The sequence below is a fragment of the Stenella coeruleoalba genome, assembly GCF_951394435.1.
Source record: "Stenella coeruleoalba genome assembly, chromosome: 16".
Lineage (NCBI taxonomy): Eukaryota > Metazoa > Chordata > Mammalia > Artiodactyla > Delphinidae > Stenella > Stenella coeruleoalba.
Window position 1 is genome coordinate 59,389,672 of NC_137162.1, and position 26,396 is coordinate 59,416,067.

At 38.0% G+C, this 26,396-nt stretch overlaps 1 protein-coding gene across 1 annotated transcript; it reads left to right on the plus strand.

Annotated features, from left to right (window-relative positions):
- The first annotated feature begins 81 nt into the window (after positions 1 to 81).
- ECD (ecdysoneless cell cycle regulator) lies at positions 82 to 25,125 on the plus strand. The gene is made up of 14 exons (XM_079900836.1): positions 82 to 321; positions 1,545 to 1,762; positions 4,939 to 5,056; positions 7,211 to 7,298; positions 7,412 to 7,590; positions 8,535 to 8,727; positions 9,308 to 9,436; positions 11,893 to 12,021; positions 13,988 to 14,073; positions 20,141 to 20,247; positions 20,378 to 20,561; positions 21,645 to 21,712; positions 22,945 to 23,159; positions 24,829 to 25,125. The coding sequence occupies exons 2-14, from the start codon at positions 1,558 to 1,560 to the stop codon at positions 25,057 to 25,059; spliced, it is 1,932 nt and encodes a 643-aa protein (XP_079756962.1). The 5' UTR covers positions 82 to 321; positions 1,545 to 1,557; the 3' UTR covers positions 25,060 to 25,125.
- Positions 25,126 to 26,396: the final 1,271 nt, after the last annotated feature.

Sequence of the window (26,396 nt, forward strand, 5' to 3'; positions counted from 1 at the left end):
GTCACTCCCACAGGATCCCCACCTCCCTAGTCTTCCGCCCTCCTTGCTTCCCCGTGGAGCCGGAAGTGACGAAGGCACACGGGCACCCACCTAATGCTCTCGCCGACGCGCAACAGGGGCGACGCCCGGGGTTCCGAGGCTGAGCCGGTTTCTGACTTTCAGAGTTTCTGCTGTCTTCTGGTCCCAGAGGAGCGTGTGGACCCCGTCTGAGCCAGGCTTTGGCTGCTGCTGGCAGCTCCCGACCAGCTCACGTGATAGGAGAGGCGGCTGAGGAAAGGTGCCACAGCAGAGACTTGTCGGAGAGGCCCAGGCCCTAGAACCGTAAGCGGAATTGGCTTCATTTTGTTGGATGAAGGAGAGCGCCTAGTCTGAGTAGAAAGCTCTAGACTCCCAAGTCAGGCCTCTGCTGCTTGGTTGCTTCTCTTGCTGTGCTCCCGGTGTCTCATATGTACAGTGTGGAATTAGCCTGAGTGATCTCAAAGACCCTTCTAGTGTTTTCTCATATGTACAGTGTGGAGTCAGCCTGAGTGATCTCAAAGCCCCTTATAGTCCTCGGGTGGGTAGTTAGCATCTGTCTACCAGGGTTAAAAGGCCAAATGATGATTTGAACAGAAAGTAGCGAATGAGTGTCTGGATAAAAGATGCAAGTTCCTCTCGACCTCGTTTTACTACTCCGTTAGAAAAACAAGTCTAAAAATCGAATTGCAGCCGTAAAGTGGATAATCCAAAACAGTGTCTTCCTTTACCAAGCCTCACCTGGAAGCAATAGTGAGCTAGTACTTTTGTTTGTAAAGGGAACCCTTAGAAAATAGTTATTTACCACCTCCTAATATACCAGAGCTATACCCTTTGAGACCTGAGAAGGGGGAAAATTTAGGATAGATAGTTGTAGGATCAAGAGCCATGGGCAGATTATTTGGGGGTGAAATGATAGGGCATGAATGTTTTGTAGTTTTGAATTCCTCTATGCCATACAACGGGAGAGATTTTATTCTGCAGAGTAAGGGAGATTGCTTTTCAGAAAATTTAAATAATAGAAATTTAAACGAGGTACGGATTATAGAGACGATACAGTAACAGCCTTAATCTACAATTAAGGAAAAAGCCCCAGGAAGAAAGTGAAATGCCCAGAATAACACAACTGGGACTACTGGTAGAACTGGGACTTGTGATAGTGTTTCAAAAGATGTTATTTCAGTGTTTCTAAAAGTGTGTTATACACACCACTGCTAGTGCAAGGGCAAACAGTTTTTATTTTATTCTTACATACTTATTAGTTTGGGAATGTGGTATTGGATTTCCATTTATTGTATTATATCAAAAGTTCCTTTAATGTAATCGTAAGTATAACAATGTCATTAAAAGTATGTTAAATAAATGTTATTATAGTTGGTATGTGGTCAAGGCAAAAATCATGACGATATTATGTGGATAACTGAATTTTGGGAAACAACATTAATGGAATTGCCTAGCATAGTTCAGGGAATGGGATATTACTTCTACATTATTCTATACGGTTTATATTATTGAAACTTTAAATGTAGCTTTCAAAGAAGAATGGAGGAAAATATGAAGTTTGCTACAGTGGAAGACACTGTAGAATACCACCTGTTCCTGATACCAGATGAACCAAGGGACCCAGAAGAACACAGAGAGATTCTTCAAAAGTACATTGAGAAGATAATGACCCAGTTTGCACCTATGCTGGTCCCCTATATCTGGCAGAATCAGCCTTTCAATCTCAAATATAAACCTGGGAAAGGTAAGGCTCTTTTGCTTATTTTGCTTTGATATGTGTGACTTTTAATGTCATTCTGGCAACAGTGATGTATAATAGTCCATAGTTCATTCAGTGTTAGGAGATTTTTTTTTAATTAATTAATTTATTTATTTTTGGCTGTGTTGGGTCTTTGTTGTTGCGTGTGGGCTTTCTCTAGTTGCAGCGAGCGGGGGCTACTGTTTATTGAGGTGTGCGGGCTTCTCATTGCGGTGGCTTCTCGTTGTGGAGCATGGGCTCTAGGTGCGTGGGCTTCGGTAGCTGTGGCATGCGGGCTCAGTAGTTGTGGCTTCTGGGCTCTGGAGTGCAAGCTCAGTAGTTGTGGCGCACAGGCTTAGTTGCTCCACGGCATGTGGGATCTTCCCAGACCAGGAATTGAACCCGTGTCCCCTGCATTGGCAGGCGGATTCTTAACCACTGTGCCACCAGGGAAACCCTGTCAGGAGATTTATATCCTGAGCTTTTTATGGTGTTTGCCTCTATTCAGTTAAGCCCTTGAACTTAAAAAAAATTTTTTTTAATTCATGTTGATGAATGCTTTCTAATACTCATTATCTTAGGAACTAATATATATTCAACATTATTAAGCCATGGTTCTTCTTTTGAACTTTAATTACTATGCCATAATGTATCTAGGTACCTATACTAAACAGGTTCAGGCATCTGGCTTCCTTAACCATAGTTCTTTTAGCTGTTACTCTGTATTCCTCAGTCTTGATAGTATGTTTACTAGGCTGCCTTTCACATAGTTGTTTTGGTAAGGATCTAAGAGTGGCTCTGCTTGGCTTATAAAGAGAAATAATTGAGCTAAATGACCATTATTTGCCACTTGGAAGCATTTTGAGGTTCCTTCACTGCTTCCCTGTATTGTCAGTGCTTGAGATCTGACCTCTGGCCAAATATGGTACTTTGTCCTGTCATTTCTTATAACTTTACTAAAATGAATCATGGATAGGTGACCAAGGCTCTACTCATGCAGTGACTTCTGTGGGGTCTTATTTCAGATCAGGAGCGTGGCATCTTGTGATACCATCATTCTGGCTCTCAATTTAGTGCTTATCTGTTTCCTTTTGGCTAGCAGTTGCCAAATGCAAAACGTTAATTTTATTAAACACCTATTCACTGAAACACGTCATATTTATTGGCAAGAACACTGTCCCATTAGCACAGCCAAAACCAATTCCCTACCTTTTTTCTAGAAAATCATTTTTACACAGTGTTTTCTTGTCTTGCTTAATGGGATTGCTAGCCACCTAGTTATCAAGCTTGTTAGTAATTCAGAATCATCCTCAACTCCTCACTTCACCATGTTCAGTCAGGCACTAAATCCTAGTGTGATTACTCCTAAAATATGACCCCTCTCTACATCTGTTTGGCTACAGTCTAGGCCCCCTTGATCTCTTCATCTGGAAGACTACAGTAGCCACCTAACTAACCTCTCTGGTTCCAGTGTCTGCAGTTCCTGACCCTGTTGCCAGTTACCTTTGTAAAACACAAATTTGATCATGTCACTCTCCTGCCTAACATCCTTCAGGAGTTCCTCATTGCTTCTGGATGAAATTCAAATTGAAGTTTAATATGTAAGGTAGATAAAAATAGACACCCTAACTGGAGCTTCTATACTTGATGAAACTTGGGAAATCTGGAGTAGGGAGAAGAGTTGGTTGGGCAGTTCTTCCCACCTGTTTGGGGATTCTTTTTGCCGTGGTAGCTCTTGAGACACTCCGCACTACACTTGTTTGACCTTCATTCTGTTAATATGGTATATTACATTGGTTGGTTTTCTTGTGTCAAATCATCCTTACATTCCAGGAATAAATCCCACTGGGTCATGGTGTACAATCCTTTCAATGTGTTGTTGAATTCAGTTTGCTAGTGTTTTGTTGAGGATTTCTGCATCATTATTCATCAGGGGTATTGGTCTGTAGTTTTCTTGTATTGCCTTTGTCTGACTTTAGTATTAGGGTAATGCTGGCCTCATAAAATGAGTTTGGGAATGTTTCCTCCTCTTCAGTTTTTTGGTAAGAGTTTGAGGAGGATTGATGTTAATTCTTCTTTAAATGTGTGGTAGAATTCTCCAGTGAAGTCATCTAGTCCTGGGCTTTTCTTTGTGCAGAAGTTTCTGATTACTAATTCAATTTCCTTACTAGTTATAGATCTGTTCAGATTTTCTATTTCTGCACAATCCAGTCTTGATAATTTGTGTGTTTCCAGGAATTTATGCATTTCTTCTAAGTTATCCAGTTTGCTGATGTACAATTGTTCATGGTATTCTCTTACAGTCCTCTTTATTTCTGTGGCATAGGTTGTAATATCCCCTCTTTCATTTCTGATTTTAGTTATTTGAGTCTTTTCTCTTTTTTCTTAGTTAATCTAACTAAAGTTTTGTCAATTTTGTTGATCTTTTAAACAAACCAACTCTGTTTAGTTGATTTTTTAAATATTGTTTTTCTATTCTCTATTTCATTTATCTCTGCTCTAATCTTCATTATTTCCTTCCTTTAGCTTTGAGTTTAGTTTTTTCTTCTTTTTCTAAGTTTCTTAAGGTATAAAGTTAGGTTGTTGATTTGACATCTTTTATAACTATAAACTTCCTCTTAGCAATGCTTTCACTGCATCGCATCTTTGTGGCATGTTGTGTTTTTGTTTTCATTTGTCTCAAGATATTGTCTAATTTCCCTTGTGATTTCTTCTTTGACCCATTGGTTGTCTGAGTGTCTTGTTTAAGTTCTACATATTTTTGGATAATGCACTTGTTTGAAAATTTCTGCTGACATTCCCAGAACCACGCTATTGTCTGTCATGCCTCTGTGTTTTTGCACATGCACATGTTCTCTCTTTCTGGAAAGCCTACTTCTGGCCATTCCTCCAGATGAGTGTAGCTCCGATATCACATACTTTATGCTCACATAGCCCTCAGTGTATACCTCTGTTCATCATCTTGTTTTGTGATGCTTGGTTGTCTATCTCCTGTTGTCTAGACCCTAAGCTCCTCAAGAATAAGCTTCTTGTATCTTGTTCAGGATTGCAACCCCAGCTCCCAGTATAGTACCTGGAGCATAGCCAGTCAATAAATGTTTGTTTAATTGAATGATTACTTGTACTTTTATTTGCACTGGTATATTTATTTGGTTATATGATTGCTTTTCTCTTGTTTTTAGGAGGTGTTCCTGCTCATATATTTGGCATGACAAAGTTTGGAGATAACATTGAGGATGAATGGTTTATTGTTTATATAGTAAAGCAAATTACAAAGGAATTTCCAGAGTTAGTAGCAAGGTATTATAGCTTTATTAATAATTCTAAAGGAATTCTATTATTGAAAATGACTACATTTTTATCCATTTAGTAGTATTTTTTTCTGTAGTCTGGTGGAAATTGTACAAACTTGGGATGTAGATTTTAAATGTGACTTCTGTATTTTCTTCCTTTTCTCTTGTGACTTCCTTTTCTTGAAGAAGAATTAAAGAATCATTTGAGAGTTCAACTTCAAAAAAATTTCAAACAAAACCTGCTTATTTTAGATTTTCTCTTTTTCTTCTTGTTATGAAAGAACAAATACACATGGTAAATAAAATTCAAACAATACAAAAGGGTGTACTGCTCTGACTTCCCAAAAGTAATCACCGTCAAATTTCTTGTGTCTTTAAAAAAAGAAATTCATCTCAGATATGCATATTTCACAGATTTCTTTACTGTGTCTTCCTCTATTAGACTATAGCTATATTTTATGAGAAATCATATACAGAAGAAATTTAAAGATAAATCAGTGTGCAATTTTATGGACAGGAAGCAAAGTAGACGATAGTGCATTCTAATTCAGTTTTAAAAATAGGAATGGATAATTATCTGTAATTCCCAAGTTTTGCCAGCAGAGGGCGCTCCACCCATTTAACATATGTCCTAGTTTTCCTCATCGGCCCCCAAATTCTGGTCTTCTATCCACCCAGTCTTTTCCCCAGCAGAACAAGAAGAAAAAAAGAACAACAATTTTGGAAACTTGTTATTATATCAAAATTTCGGGCATACATAAAAGTAGAGAGATGGGTACCTTCATGTACCCATCACCCAGCTTCAGTAATTATCAACTCCTGGTGATTCTTATTTCATTTACTTCCTTCCCCACTCCCCCATCACATAGCAAGATTATTTTAAAGCAGATCTCCAGTATTATGCCATTTGATTTTTAAATACTTCAGGATGTAAATCTAAGAGATAACAAACACTACTGTTACCATACCTACAAATACATAGCAATAATTTTTTAATGAATGATAGAATTTTAAATGAACAGACACAAAAATAGTAGTTTCTATCTTTACTAGGATAATAAGAAGGGGGCAATACCTTTCATGTGCTGATTCTGATTTTTATACATGTAATGATGGTTCATACCTACACACTAGGCCCCTAAAGCTCTTTAATAGGCATCTACTGTCTTGTCGGGGTTTTTTTAAAAATTAGAAAAAGGAAGAAGTTTTTCCTGTATGTCTCTGCCAGATTAATATTCCTAAAGTAGAGCTCGAACCATTTTACTACGCTTCTCTAAAACCTTTCATTCATTTTGTCTATAAAATTCAACTCATTCTCATTGATTCTGCCAACATTTAAAGCTCTTCACAAAATTATATAACTGTGCTTTTCTAGTCTTGTTCTTTACTCGTTGTCATTCTTCAAATATCTACCTTAACTTTGCTACCTCCATGATTTTGCTTATGCTCTTCTCTCTCCCAAGAACATCTCTCCTTTTCTCCGTATATTGTTATCTCCACCCATTAAAAGTTAAAAAAAATCTAGAACAGTATATATGATATGCTACCTTTTGTGCAACAAGAGAAGAAAGAATTTATATTCCTATTGGATGGATTACACATAAGCAAACTCTAGAAGGATAAACAAGAAATAACAATGGTGGAGGGGTTGTGCATATAGATACAAAAGCAGGAAGGAGACTTTTTCATTGTATAACTTTTTATGTATTTTTTTAAAGTTTTAACCATGTGACTGTATTATCTATTCAGAAATTTAAATTTTTTAAAAGTCATGCAAATGAGGCAAAACAAAATTATCTTTCAAGGTCCAGTAATACCTCCTCCATAAAGGTTTTCCTAATCTTGGCTATACGTGATTTTTTTTCTTTTGAAACCCCATAGTACTTTATATATTTTCCATATTTTTTTCTATTGTTATTTATTTATGTACTTATTTTTCTCTCCTTGTCACCCTCACCTAAGGAATTCCTCCTTACAATCTTAGAGTCTCCTTCAGTGCTTAGTGGTATCTTAAACATTTTGCTTAATTATAGAAATCTACACATGGTACATACTCATATATTTACTAAGATGAAAGAGAAAATGTATTAGAACAAATTTGTTTGATTATTAGCAAATATGTGCTTTTTTGAATATAAAGTTAGAAATTCTTTTGCATTAGGATTGAAGACAATGACGGTGAATTCTTGTTAATAGAAGCTGCTGACTTTCTCCCTAAATGGTTGGATCCTGATAATAGTGCCAATAGGGTAAGTATATCCAAGTTTGGAAAATCTACAGAGGTGAAATCATGTTGCAACATTTTCATATGCACCGAGAGTTTGTCACTGCCTGGTATGAAAATTAAAACATCATTTTGCAGGTGTTTTTCCATCATGGGGAGTTGTGCATTATTCCTGCACCAAAGAAACCTGGAGCAGTATCCTGGTTACCGACCACACTCCAAACAATCTCACAAGCACTGAATATAATCTCAACACACCCAGAAAAAATTTTGGCTTCAGAATCTATACGAGCTGCTGTGAATAGACGCATCAGAGGGTAAGAAAAATAACACTTTCACTGCTAGTCAAGGAGCCTTTTGATTTCATGTCGCTCAAGTCTTCTGTTGAATCTGGAATTTCTTTCACCTAAATTAATGCTAATTTTCATGCTGTCTTCATCCTTCGTGAAATTGACCAACAAATTAAACTTACGTGTTTTAAAATCAGGAAACAGATGTATCTTTTAATTTCCATTTAAAAGTGTCATAGGCCCAATAGTTTTGCATTTATTTACCTTAGATATTATGGCTAAGTATTATGTAGATCCATAGATAGAAATTTTCAGACCTTTATAAATGGAAACCTAAGTGAGCACAATTGTGTTCAGGCTTTTTCTGTGGTTCTTGGAGTATATATGGGATTCTTTGACCTAGGTGGAGCACCTTAGGCTCTATTCAGAAGAGAATACCTTAGTCTAATAACATAATAATTCAGCCATTCAAATGTGGGTGCCTATTAAATGTTTAGCACCATTCAGGTCTTAACAGTATTAAACATTTCTTTTAGCTTCGCTTCAGTACACTTTGTACCATTTTTTAGGAGAATAAATTCTGATTTTATTTTTTATTGGGCCACCTTAATCCCTTTTCTTTATTTTCCATTTCTTCCCGCTTTTTCTATCTCTCTTCCGTCTTGTAGTCTTTAGTATATACAGTATCTTTTTTTTTAATTAATTAATTTTTTTGGCCACGCAGCTTGCAGGATCTTAGTTCCACGACTAGGGATTGATCCTGGGCCGCTGGCAGTGAAAGTGCCAAATCCTAACCACTGGACTGCCAGGGAATTCCCTACAGTATCTTTATCTTCACCTCTCTTGTCACTTTTTCCATCTCACTCTTGGTGAACCAAGACAAGAGAAAATGTTAAGGGGGAAGTAAATGGTATAAGAATCCTGGATGTTTACATGTCATAAAATAAAAATAATTATGTTACCTGTCACAGATACCCAGAAAAAATTAAAGCCTCCCTTCATCAAGCACACTGCTTCCTTCCAGCTGGCATTGTAGCAGTGCTAAAGCAGCGCCCCAGATTGGTGGCTGCAGGAGTCCAGGCATTTTACCTGCGGGACCCCATTGACCTGCGAGCCTGTCGTATATTCAAGACATTCTTGCCTGAAACACGAATAATGACTTCGGTAAGCTAGTTCTCTTGTTCATTTAGTTTCTCTCACTGGAAATAAAATGGAACATTTTTAATTGTTCACTAGAAAAAAATTGGAAATATTCTGTTTCCTCATAGCAAGTTAATATACATTTTTAAATTTTTTCTTTTCTCCTGTCCAGGGGAGGAAGATTGTAAGAGACCTGACTCCTTATTTTGTATTTCAATGTTCCCTAGCTATTTCTGACCATATTTTCCCTATTTGAGTAGTTATATCCTCTTAACAATAAAACATTTCATTTCTTCCAGAGAATTAAGAATTATTCTATATCATCCACCCACCAAAATTGCTGTGTAATGTAACTAATGATTTGAATTACCTTAGTGATAACTAAATATAGACAAGTGAAGGTAAATTTTATGGGTATATGAACTATATCTCCGTAAAGCTGTTACTAAAAAATGTAGGCAGTAAATAGGTTGGATCTTCTTTGCGTTTATATGAATATGAAGCCCATAAATGAAGTTACTATGAAGTTATTATTAACTATGAAATTATATTCAAATTTTTAATTTCAGGAAAAGACTCACATATTTTGTGCCCCAATGTCCAGGTCACTTTCACTAAATGTCTATATGCACAGTTGGTGCAACAAAGGTTTGTGCCAGACCTGCGGAGTGGATACAGGCTGCCTCCTCCATCTCATCCGCAATACCGAGCCCACGAATTGGGCATGAAGTTGGTAATGTTAAACCAGAAAATTTTATTTTCTTCCTTTATGTCAAAGGGCTCTTAAGAGAATAATGACAGAGCTTAGAAATCTAGATATATACCCTATTAATGTGAGAATGTAGTAAAATGTAGCATTTCAAATAAGAAGGAAAAGTGGATTATTCAGTAAGTGATGATAAAACTGTGAAGCCATCTGAAAAATTAAAGTTGATTACCTCACACCTATGCCAAAATAAATTCCAGTTGGGCCAAATATTTAAATGAAAAAAACGAAACCATAAAATTTGAAAGAAAACATAGGAAAACTTTGAAAATCTGAGTAGGAAAGGCCTTTCTAAGCACGACTTGAAACTAGAAACTGTGAAAGAAAAGATTGATAAATTGGATAATATAAAAATTAAGCGGGCTTCCCTGGTGGCGCAGTGGTTGAGAGTCCGCCTGCCGATGCAGGGAACACGGGTTCATGCCCTGGTCTGGGAAAATCCCATATGCACGGAGTGGCTGGGCCCGTGAGCTACAGCCGCTGAGCCTGCGCATCCGGAGCCTGTGCTCCACAACAGTGAGAGGCCCGCGTACCGCAAAAAAAAAAAAAAAAAAAAGCATTTCTGTATGAAAAAAACATAAATATAGTCAAAAGACAGTAAACTTGGTGAAAGTGTAAAATATATTTGCTATTTATTTAAATTTATTTTATTTTTGGCTGCATTGGGTCTTCATTGCTGTGTGTGGGCTTTCTCTAGTTGTGGCGAGCAGGGGCTACTGTTCGTTGCGGTGCATGGACTTCTCATCGGCGTGGCTTCTCTTGTTGCAGAGCACGGGCTGTAGGTGCGCAGGCTTCAGTGGTTGTGGCATACGGGCTTCAGTAGTTGTGGTGTGTGGGCTTCAGTAGTTGTGGCTCGCGGGCTCTAGAGCCAGGCTTACTAGTCGTGGCACACGGGCTTATTTGCTCTGCAGCATGTGGGATCTTCCTGGACCAGGGCTCGAACCTGTGTCCCCTGCATTGGCAGACAGATTCTTAACCACTGCACCACCAGGGAAGCCCTATATTTGCAGTTTAAATGACAAAGAGTAAAAAAACTAGTAAATGACAAAAGTTGATTTATCTAATATATAGCATTCCCACAATTCAATATAAAAAAATAGTACTAATCAATCAAAAAATCATCAGAAACCATTAACAGTCCACAGAAAAGGAAATACAAATGATTTTTATGAAAAATGTTGACACTTGCTCATAATGAAAGAAATGCAGTTTAAAGCTACAAAATAGTATTTTTCACCATTTGATTGGCAAGTATCCATAAGTTTGATAATACATACTGGGTTTGTAAAAATACATAAAGAGGTACCCTCAAACATTATCGATAGGAATATAAGTTGAATCAGTCTCTTAGAACAGTTTGTCACTTTCCATAACATTTAAAATGCACAAACCCTTCTCAGCATTTTCACTTCCAGAAATCTATCCTCCATATATTTTACTTGTGCACAAAGACGTACGAGGATACTCATGAAAGCATTGTTTATAGTAGCAGAAGATTGGAAACTACCGAAATGTCTGTTAGTAGAGGAGTAGTTGGATAAATTATGGTCTGTCCATGAAGTGGGATGGATAAATTTATATATGCTCATATGAAATGATCTCCAAGGTATATCACTAAGTGAGAAGCAGGGTTCAGAGCAGTGTGTATGTTGCCATTTAGTGATAAAAGGGATGGAGTAGGAGGATGGACATATGCAGACACACACATATCTGCTTGAGTGCATAGATTACTTCTGAAAGGATATGTAAGGAATTGGTGACAGTTTTCTCTAGAGTGATCAGGGAAGCCCCCTATTAGAATTATTTTGCCATGTGCATTTGTTATATTTTTTAGCCAAAGGACTCTTAAAATGAAGTGATTCCCTCCGTTTACTATGCCTGAGACTATGTTTAATTCATTTATAATTCTGTTAGACAAGAAACCTTTTGCAAGCCTTTTTTCTGTGAATTTTATTTTATTTTTATACAGCAGGTTCTTATTAGTTATCTGTTTTAAACATATTAGTGTATACATGTCAATCCCAATCTCCCAATTCATCCCACCACCACCCCCCCACTTACCCCTCCACTTTCCCCCCTTGGTGTCCATACATTTCTTCTCTACATCTGTGTCTCTATTTCTGCCTTGCAAGCCTTTTTTAAGCAAACAAGAAATAAGTTTAAATTTCTAGTTTTTTAATTAGTGAGAAAAGAAATCTCTTTGAGGAGAATAAGAATCTTTGTTTTGTATTATTTGCTTCCCCTTTATAATTTTTGATCTGTAGAGATTAAGAAACTTGGAAATAAAGTCAGATTTTTTTTTCCTAAAATTCAGAAAGTGTTTTAAATGTCCACATACCCATGTGTCCAATCACCTAGTTCTTGAGTGTGGTTAAATGGAAAGAAATTAACCTAATAATAAAAATTCTATCTTTTCCATCTAGGCTCATGGATTTGAGATCTTATGCTCCAAATGTAGCCCACATTTTTCTGATGCCAAGAAATCTCTTGTGACTACCTCACCGCTCTGGGCTGGCTTCCTTGAAAGTCTGAAAAAGAATGATTACTTTAAGGTAGGACTTGCAATGCATTTTTTAAATTGGACAATCCAGGGTAAGTCAAGCCAGTGAATTAAAGTTCTATGTCCATATTTAACGTGTGACATAATTGTAGGAACTAGAGTTGAAAGGCACCATTCTAGCTTGGTGGTAATGAGGGAGTGTCTATAAACTGTTTCCAATATTTTAGAAGAAATAATAACATCTATATAAAGTGATAAAAGTTATTATTTGTATCAGATGAACAACTTGCACAAATCTATAAAGCAAACATGAAGACACCAAATAGAAAAGTTAGCAGAGACATGGATTAAAAATTTACCTGACCTAAATGGGAAGGAAATCCAAAAAAGAGGGGATATGTGTATACGTATGGCTGATTCACTTTGCTGTACAGCAGAAACTGACACAGCAGTGTAAAGCAGCTATACTCCAAAAAAAAAAAAATTGCAAAAAGACAACTACTAAATTTCTCTTAAAATATTCACTCTCGGGCTTCCCCGGTGGCGCAGTGGTTGAGAGTCCGCCTGACGATGCAGGGGACATGGGTTCGTGCCCCGGTCCGGGAAGATCCCACAGGCCGCGGAGCCGCTGGACCCGTGAGCCATGGCTGCTGAGCCTGCGCGTCCGGAGCCTGTGCTCCGCAACAGGAGAGGCCACAACAGTGAGAGGCCCGCGTACTGAAAAAAAAAAATTCACTCTCACAAGTAGTAAAGATAACCATATTAACATAATAATAAAGACTGTTTTTCACATGTGTAAAAAGAATATGAATGATATTCAGTGCTGTTGAGAATATAGTGAAAATAATACACCTATACATTGCTGATAACATCGTAATAGTTAGAACCTTAACTGGGAAGTAATTTGATAGTGTATTCCAAGAACTATAGAAAGGTTCAAACTTGGAACCTTCAATTTAAATCATCTACTTTGGGCTTCCCTGGTGGTACAGTGGTTCAGAATCCACCTACCAATGCAGAGAACATGGGTTTGAGTCCTGGTCCGGGAGGATCCCACATGCCACGGAGCAACTAAGCCAGTGTGCCACAACTACTGAGTCTGTGCTCTAGATCCCACGAGCCACAACTACCAAGCCCGCGCACCTAGAGCCCATGCTCCACAAGAGAAGCCACCACAATGAGAAGCCTGCGCAGCAACAAAGACCCAATGCAACCAAAAATAAATAATTAATTAATTAATTAATTAAAAAAATAAAAATAAATCATCTACTTTAAGGAAACATCCAAGAAGTAGAAAAGTCCTTAAGAATATGATGATTTTAAAGACTGTGTAGTGGTATGGAAAACTGCTTATATTACAGTATATTTTTTAAAGAATATAAAATATTAAGTATGAATGCCACCATAAACATGCATGTGAAAGATAGAAATGGTAGTTAAGGTGGGATTATGCTACTTTTTGGCTCAATTTGTACTTTGCTTTATAAATTAATTACTAGTTAATCAATTATTTCTTAATAATGAGTTAAATAATAGAAAATGATAGAAAACCTTCCAAATTGGAAAGAGGCCCTTAATGGTGAAAAGGATGAGGGACCACTACATTTAACCTAGTCCCTTTTTTGAAGAAACTGGAGCCCAAACAGGTACATCAGTGACAAAACAGGGACTAGGACTCAGGCCTCATGATTTTTTTTTTTTTTTTGGTACACGGGCCTCTCACTGTTGTGGCCTCCCCCATTGCGGAGCACAGGCTCCGGAGGCGCAGGCTCAGCGGCCATGGCTCACGAGCCCAGCCGCTCCGCGGCATGTGGGATCTTCCCGGAACGGGGCACGAACCCGTGTTCCCTGCATCGGCAGGCGGACTCCCAACCACTGCGCCACCAGGGAAGCCCAGGCCTCATGATTTTTGAACAATATATTATATCGTACACTGCCTCCCTGAAAGTTGCTGGTGAGCAGGTTATTTTAATGATACCATATATATAATGTTCTGATGGGCATTATTATTTTTTTAGGGACTGATGAAAGGTTCTGCTCAGTACCAGGAAAGGCTAGAAATGGCAAAGAACTACTTCCAACTCTCCATAAACCGGCCAGAAAGGTGAGTTTATCACTACCTGAACAGATTGATTACTTGCCAGAGGTTAAGGAGTTACTTACTCTTGAGATAGTTGCAGATGTTGGAGTTTCCATATTTAAACAGTTAATGGCCAGGCTCGTGACTACTGAAGGAGCAGGGGTTAGGGAGAGGAAGTGTTGTTACAGAAGTTTGCTGGCACTGGCAGCTGTCACCACCATCACCGTCATCATCATCATCATCATCATCATCATATAATGGCTAACGTTTATTGAGTACTTAAAAGCATAGGCCACTAACTTGTTTAATCCCCCTTAAAGCCCTATGAAATAGGTACAATTATTATTTTCCCTATTTACAGCTCAGAAGCCGAGGCCAAGAGAGATTAAATAATTTGCCAAATAATTTGCCAAAATCAACCGGTTGATTTTTTAAACATTTTTTATACTATATAGAAATCTTGTATCCTGTTCATAATTTTTACTCGTTACAATCTTACATTTTCCATGACCTTAAAAAGTTTTGATAAGCATAGTTTTAAATAACCACACAGCATTTTAGCAAATGGACCATAATTTACTTATTGCAAATAGCTTAAATATCCAACATTTTAATGAGTGTTGCAGAAGAGGCTCCCATTCACCAAACCAGGATAACTTCTAGACAGTTTGAAACCAAACTCACATCTCCCTCCAGACCTCTTCTTTACTTCCCAATGTTCTTTTTTATTAGCTGAATTAATATCATAGACTGTTTCCTACTGTCTTTTAATAGTACCACCATCCTCCTTATCACCCAGACCTCCTCTCTCTCCTTGGATCCAGTCCTTAGATCCTGTCTACTATTATCTTGTGTCTTGCATTCTTTTTCCTTACTGCCCAGCTAGCTACTCTACTTACTTTAATTCTTGAACTATGGCTACACCTAAACTTGTTTCTCAACCTCTAGAGACTCTTCTCTTCCAATTCAACCATTAGAGCCAGGAGAATCTGCTTGAAGTATGTCTTTAATCATGTTACTCCCGTCTCCTAAAAATTATTAGAGATTGTAATAGTGAAAAATTACAAACAATCTAAGTGTCCATCAATAGTAGATAAATGAATTGCAGTGTATTTACATGATGGCCTACTTCCATTAGTTAATCAGAGATTAGCTAAATATCCATAAATCTAATTCAGGATTTCTCAACCTTGACACTGTTGACACTTTGGACCACTTAATTCTTTGCTGTGGGGGACTGTCCTGTGCATTAGTATGAGGTGAAGCAAAATCCCTGGCCTCTACCCAGTAAATTCCAGTAGGACTGGCTCCCCTCTCCCCACCAATTGTGACAACCAAAAATGTCACCAGACATTGCCAGATTGTCCCCAGTTGAGAACCACTGGTCTAAATGAATAGATTTCAGAAACATAATGTTGAGGGAAAAAGCAAGTTGTAAATTTGTAAAATACGGGTGCTATGCATATAAATTGTAAAAATACACAAAATATCATGTATTATGTATAGATACATGTATCTATATTCACTCAATAAATACTTATTATCTCCTATGTGCCAGGCCCTATTCCAGGCACTGGGAATGCAGCAAGTGAACCCAAAGTCTCCCTGCCCTTATGGAGCTTATATACTAGTGTAGGAGAAAGATGGTAAACCATTATATGATGTTAGATGGTAATGAGTACTTTGAAGAAAAAGCAGCGTTTGGGGGGAGAGATATAAGGGCTGCTCTTCTAGATAGGTTGGCCAAGGAGTTTTTCTTTCAGAAGAGATCTAGGGAAGTGAGGGAATGAGGCAGACAGGTATTTGAGGGAATAACATTTCAGGTAAAGAGAACAAAACAGTAAATACAACAAATAGTACACACACACTCTCTCTGTCTCTGTCTCGATCTCTATCTCGATCTCTCTCTCTCTGTCTCTCTGTCTCTCTGTCTCACACACACACTCAGTGGCCCAGGAGGATTCTTGTGAGAGCAATCACCTTTGGGTAGCAGAGAAATGGATTGGAACTGGGAGTGTTGATCATCAAAGGAAACTAACTTTATCTATCATATTTTTTTGTAAGTACACGTACATATTACTAGTTTGGTTTTTATGTTAAATGTATAAATGCAATCATATAATTAGACTAGAGATAAGTATAACAATATTATAATTCTGGGTGGTAGAGATATGGGCATTTATTGTATTACCTTTTCAACTTGTCTATATTATTTAAATCTCATAAAACAAAAATTAAAAATAACAAAGAAGCCATCAGTGATCACCCACTCCTTATTTCATTGAGTCTAAACTTAGCCATTTCACGCTTGCTGTGCTGTCATCCCAGCCCATCTATTCAGCCTCGGATTCCACCCTTAAGCCAAACTGAACCCCATTTGCTCTCTGAACATGTTCCTCACTTCCCTGCCTCTATACAAATGCTCATTTATCCCCTTGCATAGTTTCTCTACCCTATCTTACCTGTCAAAATCCTCTTGATTCTTTAAGGCCTAACTCAACTTCTTCCATTATCTCTCTTTTTTTTTTAAACTTCTCTGCCTCCACCCCAGTGAATAATTACCTTCTCCTATGACTCTTGTTTTGTTTGTTTGTTTTTATTTGTTTTTATTTTTGGCTGTGGTGGGTCTTCGTTGCTGCGCACGGGCTTTCTCTAGTTGTGGCAAGTGGGGGCTACTCTTCGTTGCGGTGCATGGGCTTCTCATTGTCGTGGCTCCTCTTGTTGTGGAGCACAGGCTCTAGGCGTGTGGGCTTCAGTACTTGTAGCACTCAGACTCAGTAGTTATTGGCACGTAGGCTCAGTAGTTGTGGCTTGCGGGCTCTAGAGCGCAGGCTCAGTAGTTGTGGCGCATGGGCTTAGTTGCTCCGCAGCATGTGGGATCTTCCTGGGCCAGGGATCGAACCTCACTGGCTGGCGGACTCTTAACCACTGCACCACCAGGGAATCCCTCCTATGATTCTTTGTATTGATAGCATTTGCTATTCGTCTGTGACTTTATATGTTCGTAATTTATTATGATTATTTGTATATTTCTTTTCTCTCTCCTAGTAATATTTACATATTATGGAGTAGGGACAGTTTCCTGTTACCCACATGAGTTAGCAGGGTGTGCAAATGTTTATTAAATGAATGCAAGTCCATTATGTAACTTGATTTGCTCCATTATAAATAGTTCAGACAGGGTTCCATGAACTTATATAACAAATCACATCACCATCACAAAATAACTCACTCATCATGTAAATAATCTGTGTGTATTTCATTATCAGTTTATAGTAGGAGGAGCACAAAATAGTATCAGAAGACTTGATTTCAAGCCTTTGCTCTGTCCAACTAAATGACCTTTCAAAACTTATAGAAATTCACTGGGCTCTGGTTTTCTCATTTGTAAAACAGGATTATTACCTCCTCATAATAGTAAGTAGAAGGCTAAATGTGAAAGTGTATTTGAGGACTTCCCTGGTGGGGAAGTCAATCTAATAATAAAGAAAATGTATTTGAAGTGCTAGCCTAGCAATCTAATAATAAAGAAAATGTATTTGAAGTGCTAGCCTAGCATTTAATATATGATAGATTAATTTTTGTTTTGTTTATTTTTTGGCTGCATTGGGTCTTTGCTGCTGCGCGCAGGCTTTCTCTAGTGGCGGCAAGCGGGGGCTACTCTTCCTTGCAGTGCGCGCGCTTCTCATTGCGGTGGCTTCTCTTGTTGTGGAGCACAGGTTCTAGGCGCACGGGCTTCAGTAGTCATGGCACGCGGGCTCGGTAGTTGTGACTTGCGGACTCTAGAGCGCAGCCTCAGTAGTTGTGGCGCACAGGCTTATTTGCTCCGCGGCATGTGGGATCTTCCCGGACCCATGTCCCCTGCATTGGCAGGCGGATTCTTAACCACTGTGCCACCAGGGAAGCCCTGACAGATTAAATTTTGTTCATACTTTATGCATGTTAGATTAATTTTTGTTCATATTTTCTTCTGGGTTTTCTTTTCCTCGTATATATGATATATATAAATCGAAAGAGTGATAGTAAATCATCAGCTTCATGATAGTGTTCCATGGAGCCTGCTGCAGATCCAAAGGGGAAGGCAGAATGGGCAGGTCTCTGAGCCTCCAGCGTCCATTTCAATCAAAGCAGTCTTTCAGGTTTTTTTTTTTTTTTTTTTAGCTTTACTGAGGTGTAATTGACAGAATTACAAAATTATAAGATATTTAAAGTGTCATCGTAGTGATTTGATATACCTATTCATTATGGAAAGATTCCCACCACCGAGTTAATTAATAAATTCATCACCTCACATATTTATTTATTATTATTATTTTTTTTGGCTGCATTGGGTCTTCGTTGCTGTGCGCAGGCTTTCTCTAGTTGCAGCGAGCGGGGTCTACTCTTCGTTGCAGTGCGCGGGCTTCTCATTGCAGTGGCTTCTCTTGTTGTGGAGCATGGGCTCTAGGCGCACAGGCTTCAGTAGTTGTGGCTCACAGGCTCAGTGGTTGTGGCTCACGGGCTCTAAAGCACAGGCTCAGTAGTTGTGGCTCATGGGCTTAGTTGCTCCGTGGCATGTGGGATCTCCCTGGACCAGGGCTCAAACCCATGTCCCCTGTGCTGGCAGGTGGATTCTTAACCACGGCACCACCAGGGAAGCCCCACATATTTATTTTTTGTGTATGTGTGTGAGAATAATTTTTGCTCTCTTAGCAGATTTCAATTATGTAATACTGTGTTATCAACGCTAGTAACCATGTTTTACATTAGATCCTATGACTGTATTTATCTTATAGCTGAAAGTTTGTCTTTTTACCAGCCTCTGCTTATATCCCTCATCCCAAGTCCCTGACAACCACTTTTTTATTCTGTTTCCATGAGTTTGACTTTTCTTTTAGATTCCACATATAAGTGATACCATGCAGTATTTTACTTTCTCTGTCTAGCTTATTGCATTTAGCCTAATGCCTTTAGGTTACATCCATGTTGTTGCAAATGGCAGGATTTCTTTCTTTCTCATGGCTGAATAATATTCCATTGTGTGTATGTAATCACTATCTATCCGTCTGTTTATTCACATCTTTATCCATTTATCTGTTGATGGACACTTGTTTCCAGTCTTAGCTATTGTGAATAATGCTGCAGGGAATACGGGTGTGCAGACATCTCTTTGAGATCCTGTTTTCATTTTCTTTGGATAAATACCCAGAAGTGGGATTGCTGGGTCATATGGTGGCTGTGTTTTTAATTTTTTGAGGAACCTCCATACTGTATTCCATAGTGGCTGTATCAGTTTGCATTCCCACCAACAGTGCACAAGGGTTCCCTTTCGTCCACATTCTTTCTTTTTTTTGGCCACACCACGTGGCATGTGGGATCTTCCCCGACCAGGGATCTATCCCATGCCCCCTGCATTGGGAGAGTGGAATCTTAACCACTGGACCACCAGGGAGTCCCCTTTTCTCCACATTCTTGCCAACACATGATCTCTCTTGTCTTTTTGATGATAGCCGTTCTGACAGGTGTGAAGTAGTATCTCATTGTGGTTTTTATTTGCATTTCCCTGATGATTAGTTGATGTTGAGCACCTTTTCGTGTCTTGTATGTCTTCTTTGGAAAAATGTCTGTTCAGTTCCTCTGCCTATTTTTAAATCAGATTGCTTGGGAGGTTTTTTGCTGTTATGAGTTCTTTATATATTTTAGATATTAACCCTGAATCATATGTATGGTTAGTGAATATTTTCTCCCATTCTGTAGGTTGCCTTTTCATTTTGTTGATGATTTCTTTTCCTGTACAAAGCAGTTTTTCTTTTTTTTGGCTGCATCATCCAGCTTGTGGGATCTTAGTTCCCTGATCAGGGATTGAACCCGCGGCAGCGAAAGTGCCAAGTGCAACCACTGGACCACCAGGGAACTCCCCAGAGCAATTTTTCTTTGAGCACTTTTATATTTTAGAGTTTCTGGTGGAATTTTGAGAAAAAGGATTCTGTGTCCTAAACAAATGTTTAAAAACAAATTAAACTAGATAATCCCTTCCAACTTTAAAATACTCTGTTTTCGTGATTATTATTCTAAGCTCTCATTAAATACCCATGTCTTTGATTTTTTATAGCTCTCATGCTATGAGCCCAGGTGAAGAAATCTTAACGTTATTACAGACAATACCATTTGATATAGAAGAGCTTAAGAAAGAAGAAGCTAATCTTCCCCCAGAAGATGGTGAGTGATGGACCAGGATAGAGCAGAGGGGTTAGAGAGAATTGAAACATTCCACTAAGTCTCAGAGGGTCCTTTCCTGAGAGTACCTGTCATGTGAGTATAGTATGGCAGTGTCATGCTTCTTTTTCAGATGACCAGTGGTTAGATCTCTCACCAGATCAGCTGGACCAGCTGCTGCAGGAAGCTGCTGGTAAAAAAGAACCAGAGCCCGTTTCCAAGGGGCAGGAGGAGAACTATGACTTAACTCAAGTCTCAGAGAGCATGAAAGCTTTCATATCCAAAGTCTCAACCCACAAAGGAGCAGAGCTGCCTCGGTAATTTGTGTTAAAGTATAAATACCTAAATGGTTATGGCCTATATGTTGACATCATCCAGTCATTGCCAGTTCTCTCTCTCTTTCTTTTCCTTTTTCTTTGTTTAAATTTTTTTTTTAAATAAATGATTTTTACTGCTCTGTTTTCCTCTTTTGGTGCCTAGTACTATGATAACTTACTTATCTGGAGTCAGATTTCTAGTAACCTGATCCCTTATGATCCTTGAAGTAAGCCAAAGAGACCACTTAGCAGATGTAAAGGCCACCACCCCAGAGCTGTGCAGGGCAACCATGTACTTTATTCTTTAGATTTTTACTCAGAATTTTATTGACTCCTAACTTCTAGTTCTCATCAAGCTCAGACTTCTGATCTCCCACCCTCAAGCAGATTGGAAGCTTCAGACTCAAAAGAGGAGGATAAAAGTGTTTATCAGAGGAAGAAATAATAACAGAAGAAATGAGATGTTACATTTGGCAAGTAATAGGGAAAAAAGGTAGATAGAATTGTTACTTGCACAGCAAATATCTCTTCATTAATGTTGATGCTCGTTAGCCTCATGAGAAGATTAAAGTTTATGTTTAGTATTCTCTCTTTGAGAAAGCAGAGATAAGGGAAGGTTTGTTCTTACTTATTTTTAAAGACTTGGTTCTTAAAAAAGATAAACTTTATTTAAGCCTTTTTTTTTTTTTTTTTTGTGGTACGCGGGCCTCTCACTGTTGTGGCCTCTCAACCACTGTACCACCAGGGAAGCCCAGATAAACTTTATTTAAATGAACTTGGATAAATAACAACTTCTGCTAATGTTAGATATATTTTATGGGAGGTGGAGGGTGGGTAGATCCCTAAATCAGCGTAAATTAAATGTGCATAATCAAAGTGCAGTTTTTACTTTTATTTCATCAATCTTTCCCATTTCTGTTGCCCTGTCAGTAAGCATAATTTTTAAAACTGAAACTACAGTTTTCCTTTCTGTGCCTCTTTTGAGAGTATATATCTGGAGTGTTCCTAAGAATGGCACCAGTTTAGAAAAAGTTTCAAAGAGTTTTGTTTGGGATAAATTGTCTTTTTCCTTTAATCTTACAGAGAACATTCTGAGGCTCCAGTCACTTTTGATGCAGATTCTTTTCTTAATTATTTTGATAAGATCTTAGGTGAGTTACAGTGTGATGTTTATTTTCATTTTGCAAGTGTAAGTAGTATAGCAATTGCTAGAGCATTGGAGCATTGGATCTCATTTGCTTTTTTTTTTTTTTAATGATTTTGAGTTGCTTTCAACCATTAATTATTGCCCTATTGAATGATTTTGCAGAGGATGCTTTGCTTAGTGCCTGACATAGCTGTTCATTAAATCTTTGTTGAATGAATGAATGCTGTGTGTTTAGATAGGGTTTTACATGGGCTCCTGTATTACACTGTTTTTTTTTCTCTTTTAGACATACTGCACATATACACTAATAATAAAAACACAAATAGCCCAGTTTTAAAAAAAATCAACAAAGGATATAAACAGGCTTTGAAGAATAAATATAATCAATAAATATAAACAGGCCTTGAAGAATAAATATAATCAATAAATATTTGAAAATAGTTAACTGTTTCTAGTAAGCAAGTAAATACACAATAAAAATAAGAACTTTTTTTTTGCCCACCATATTGGCAAAAATTTAAAAGATTGATAATAGCCAGTTTTCTCAAGAGTTGGAGAAATGAGCACTGTCAAACTGTGGGAGTAGAATTGTAAGTTGTCTTTTCTCAAGGCAGTTTGGTACTCCAGAATGTTCATAAACTTTGACTGAGCTATTTCACTTCCAGGAATTTAATTTATGAAAAAGTTATATATGCTAAGATGGTGATTGCAACATTGTAGTAGCAAAAATTGGATTATAGTTCAGTTTTACAAAAAAAAAAGGTAGAAAAGCAAACCATAGTTCAATATGTATATATATAACAAATGTGTTTTATATATATGTACATATACACACACACACAGAATTGCATAAATAAAGGTCTGGGTACCCACTGAACTGTGAAAAGATCTTTAACTCTGGGAAGAGAGTGAAGCGTGAGACAATTCTGCATAACTTGAATGTTTACATCAAAATGTATTCCTGGATTATGTAATTTTTAAATTTTTTACGTAAAAAATTTTAATTAATTGAATTCACATTAAAAAGAAAAAGCTGAATCTTTCAGCTCAGGCTGTGTACTTTTCTGCAAGTGTTTGCCAGCAGTACCATTTTCTGGAGGGGATTTTTCTGAAGTAGTTTGCCTAATATTCGCTCTTTTTTGATAACATTTTAGATAACATTCTAATTCTTTTGAGATGTGTAATCACTCCAAAAAAATTTAATGAGTGGCTCTTTCTGTGTTGGGGTCTATGTAGGTTCAAGGCCCCATGACTCAGACTCTGATGAACTGGATGAGGAAGACTCTGAATGTTTAGATAGTGATGATGACTTGGATCTTAAAACACAGGAGCCTGGGGAAGAAGCATCTGTAAAAGGAACTCTTGCTGATCTCAAGTCATACATGGCCCAGATGGACCAGGAACTCGCACATACCAGCATTGGCAAAAGTTTCACCACCCAGAAGCAAATGGTATGTGTGTGTTCAACCTCTTTCCCTTTTGAGTCTAGTACAAAGGATAGCTAAAACCATATTTTATCTTAGTTTTTCTTTTCTTTTTTTCTATTTGATTCATGATAATTTTCTGTGATGAATTTTTTAATTTGAATAAATAAGAATGCTAATTTTTTCCTAACACTGGTAGGCTGACGGATTACTGATTTTCTTAAACATAAGCTTGACTATATTACTTATTCTATGTTATCTATCAGGATTTTTTTTAAAGTCATGTGATATGTTCAAATTAGTATGTGGTTGCATATTCCTACTAATAGCTTAAATTGATTTTAAAAAAAGAGAAGGGATATTAAATATCCAAGTAATTTTCAAGTCTTAATAGTGTTTGTTTTTTATGTTTCCCTTATTTAGAGCCAAATTTAGAATTTATCTTCCACTCATGTTTTTATCCTAGTTTTTATACCAGCACTGTCTAACCACAGATAGAAAGAGAATGGACCCTGGAGTCTCATGGGCGGGGTTTGAAATCCAGCTCAGCTATCCACTGTGAATGTATCCATTAACCAATAATCTTCATGTCATAGAATGAACGTGAGAACCAAATGAGACAACAGTAAAACCCATAATGAGCCCTTAATTAATGTCATTCCCCTTGCTTTGATCATCTTAACCACATTTAAAACTAATCACTTTTAGTATTGCCAAAACCTACTAGAAACCATACATTAGGTTTTAATGTGAATATGAACCACCTGAAGATCTTGTTAAAATATAGATTTTGGTTAAGTATGTCTAGGGTGGGCCTGAGATTTTATATTTCTAACAAGTTCCCAAGTGATGGATGTGCTGCTGGTCCATGGACCACACTTTGGGTAGCAAAGATATAAAAATCTATAGATCAAGCTGCAATCTCTCAAATTCTTTCCTCAGCCTATGAAATCAGAGGCTCAAGTACCAATTCACAGTCTCTGTGGTTGGATCCCACAAGGCCTCAGGTTTTTTGTTTGTTTGTTTTGTTTATTTATTTATTTATTTATTTTGTGGTGCGTGGGCCTCTCACTGCTGTGGCCTCTCCCGCTGCGGAGCACAGGCTCCGGACGCACAGGCGCAGCGGCAGTGGCTCACTGGCCCAGCTGCTCCACGGCATGTGGGATCCTCCCGGACCTGGGCATGAACCCGTGTCCCCTGCATCGGCAGGCGGACTCTCAACCACTGCGCCACCAGGGAAGCCCAGGCCTCAGGTTTTTATTTTGTTTTCTCATTGGGGTGGGGATTGTGGGTAGGGAAGAAATCTCACTTCTTTCACGTAGAGAAAATTTAGATTCTTTTTTTTTTAATGTTCATTTTTCTGTTTATTTCTTTTAAAACTCTTAGGCAAGCTATAAAGTTACCTCCTTAATTCTGGTTATCTCCCTTGGGCTATTTCAAAATCGGGAAGAAATCCATTTAATCTGCAGAAACTTATCCTAGGAAGAAGTGTGTTTTAATCTTCAGAACCAAATTTTAATATGTGTGTTCAATTACATAGTTTATTATTAGACTTCATTTTTATTTTCTATCAAGGGAATTTCCTTTCTAATATGGAAATCAATTTTACATTGTTGCTTACTTAGCTTTTTAATGTAACTACCATCCAACCTAATAGCATATTGTACCATGATTTTCTTTTCCCTCCATGAACAAGGAGCCTCTATCCCAGACTGCCAGTAACAATTCAGAGGAGGAAGATTCTGGTGCAGGAGGATCTGTTATGACACCAGTGGATATAGACCTGAACCTGGTTTCAAACATACTGGAATCCTATAGTTCCCAAGCTGGACTGGCAGGACCTGCTTCCAACCTTTTACAAAGCATGGGTGTGCAGCTGCCTGACAGTGCTGATCACGGACCCATAAGTAAGCCAACAAAAGATTAGCCAGCAAACCTAGCCTCTGTTTTTTCTTCTTAAATAAATATTGAGTCTGTCTATGCTCATTTCTAGTTTTGATTACACATTTAGTAAAAATGTTTTCTTCATTTTAAGTTCACAGATTAACTTCTCCTCTGTGAGCCCCAAATGTTGCCCTCTCTGCACAAGTCTTTATGATCTCAACTCTGGGATGCACACAAGGTTTTGAAATCAGCAGAAGAGAGAGAATCAAGCCCTTGAGATAAGATGTACACTCCATATTTAGAACATTAAGTTTATCGAGAATTAAATATTGGGTAGAGGAAGGAAGGTAGATAGGCAAACATGAGGAATGAATGAGTTGCTTTTTTATTCCAGTTACCAATGACCTTGAGTCTGTCTCCCTCAGGTGTCCAATAATTTTAGCGTTTTACCTGTTTTTGCTATTCTTCTTCATGGACCCATTGGGTTCTTTTTATCCTTAGCACCTTCATGATTCATTGCCACATAAATATTCTCCAGCCAGGTGAGCCCCGCACCAAAGTTTCTTTTATTTATCTGCCATTTTTCAGTGCCCCAACCCTGCCCTCTTTGGCCTCTGCTTTCAGTTATCCTTGGAGTTCTAAGAAGCAAAGCCCTCTTCCCACTCACTGCTGGGAAACAAAGTTCAATGTTGCAGCTCCTCCTATTAGCCATTCTCATTTTTTCTTTTCCAGCACAACACATTAATCCAAAAGTAAACACTCCATGGTAAGTTTGAGAAACTCACAACCAGGAGTCCTGCACACTCCCCTTTCTATCAGTATTTTCAGATTCCCCAGTCTGAAAATACTGTGTACACATGTGCTCACAAACACACCCACAAAGAGATAGAAAACATTGGGAGATGGTAATACACATGGACCCTGAACTGTTTTCTTCTAACTGCAAGATATGAAGAAATCTCAGGATCTCTCTTTCGAGAGTGCTTTTCCCTTCTACATGCTAGGTTCAGCCCAGGTCAGGGCAAGCTGCCAATCTAACAGGACAATCAAGTCCCATCACATATTATCCCTCAATATTTCCTGATGAAGGCAGTTTGATTTCCCCAAAGCAATGATGTTTTGCTGGCAATGGTGAGAGTAACAACCTTTTGGGATCAAAAGGAAATTCAGTCACTTCAATCTTTCTAGTTCTAGAATCTCTTTTACTTAGTCCTGTGGGACTTGGATGTGTGAATAATCTTAGGGTCTTTGGCACTTGTGTCTTTAATCACTAGTTAGTTGCCTAAAAGTACCTGAAGATAAGACTTTCCCCAGCCATTCCTCTTTTCAAACAGACCTCTAACAGGATTTCTTCTGAATATTGCTTTAGTCATTCCACAG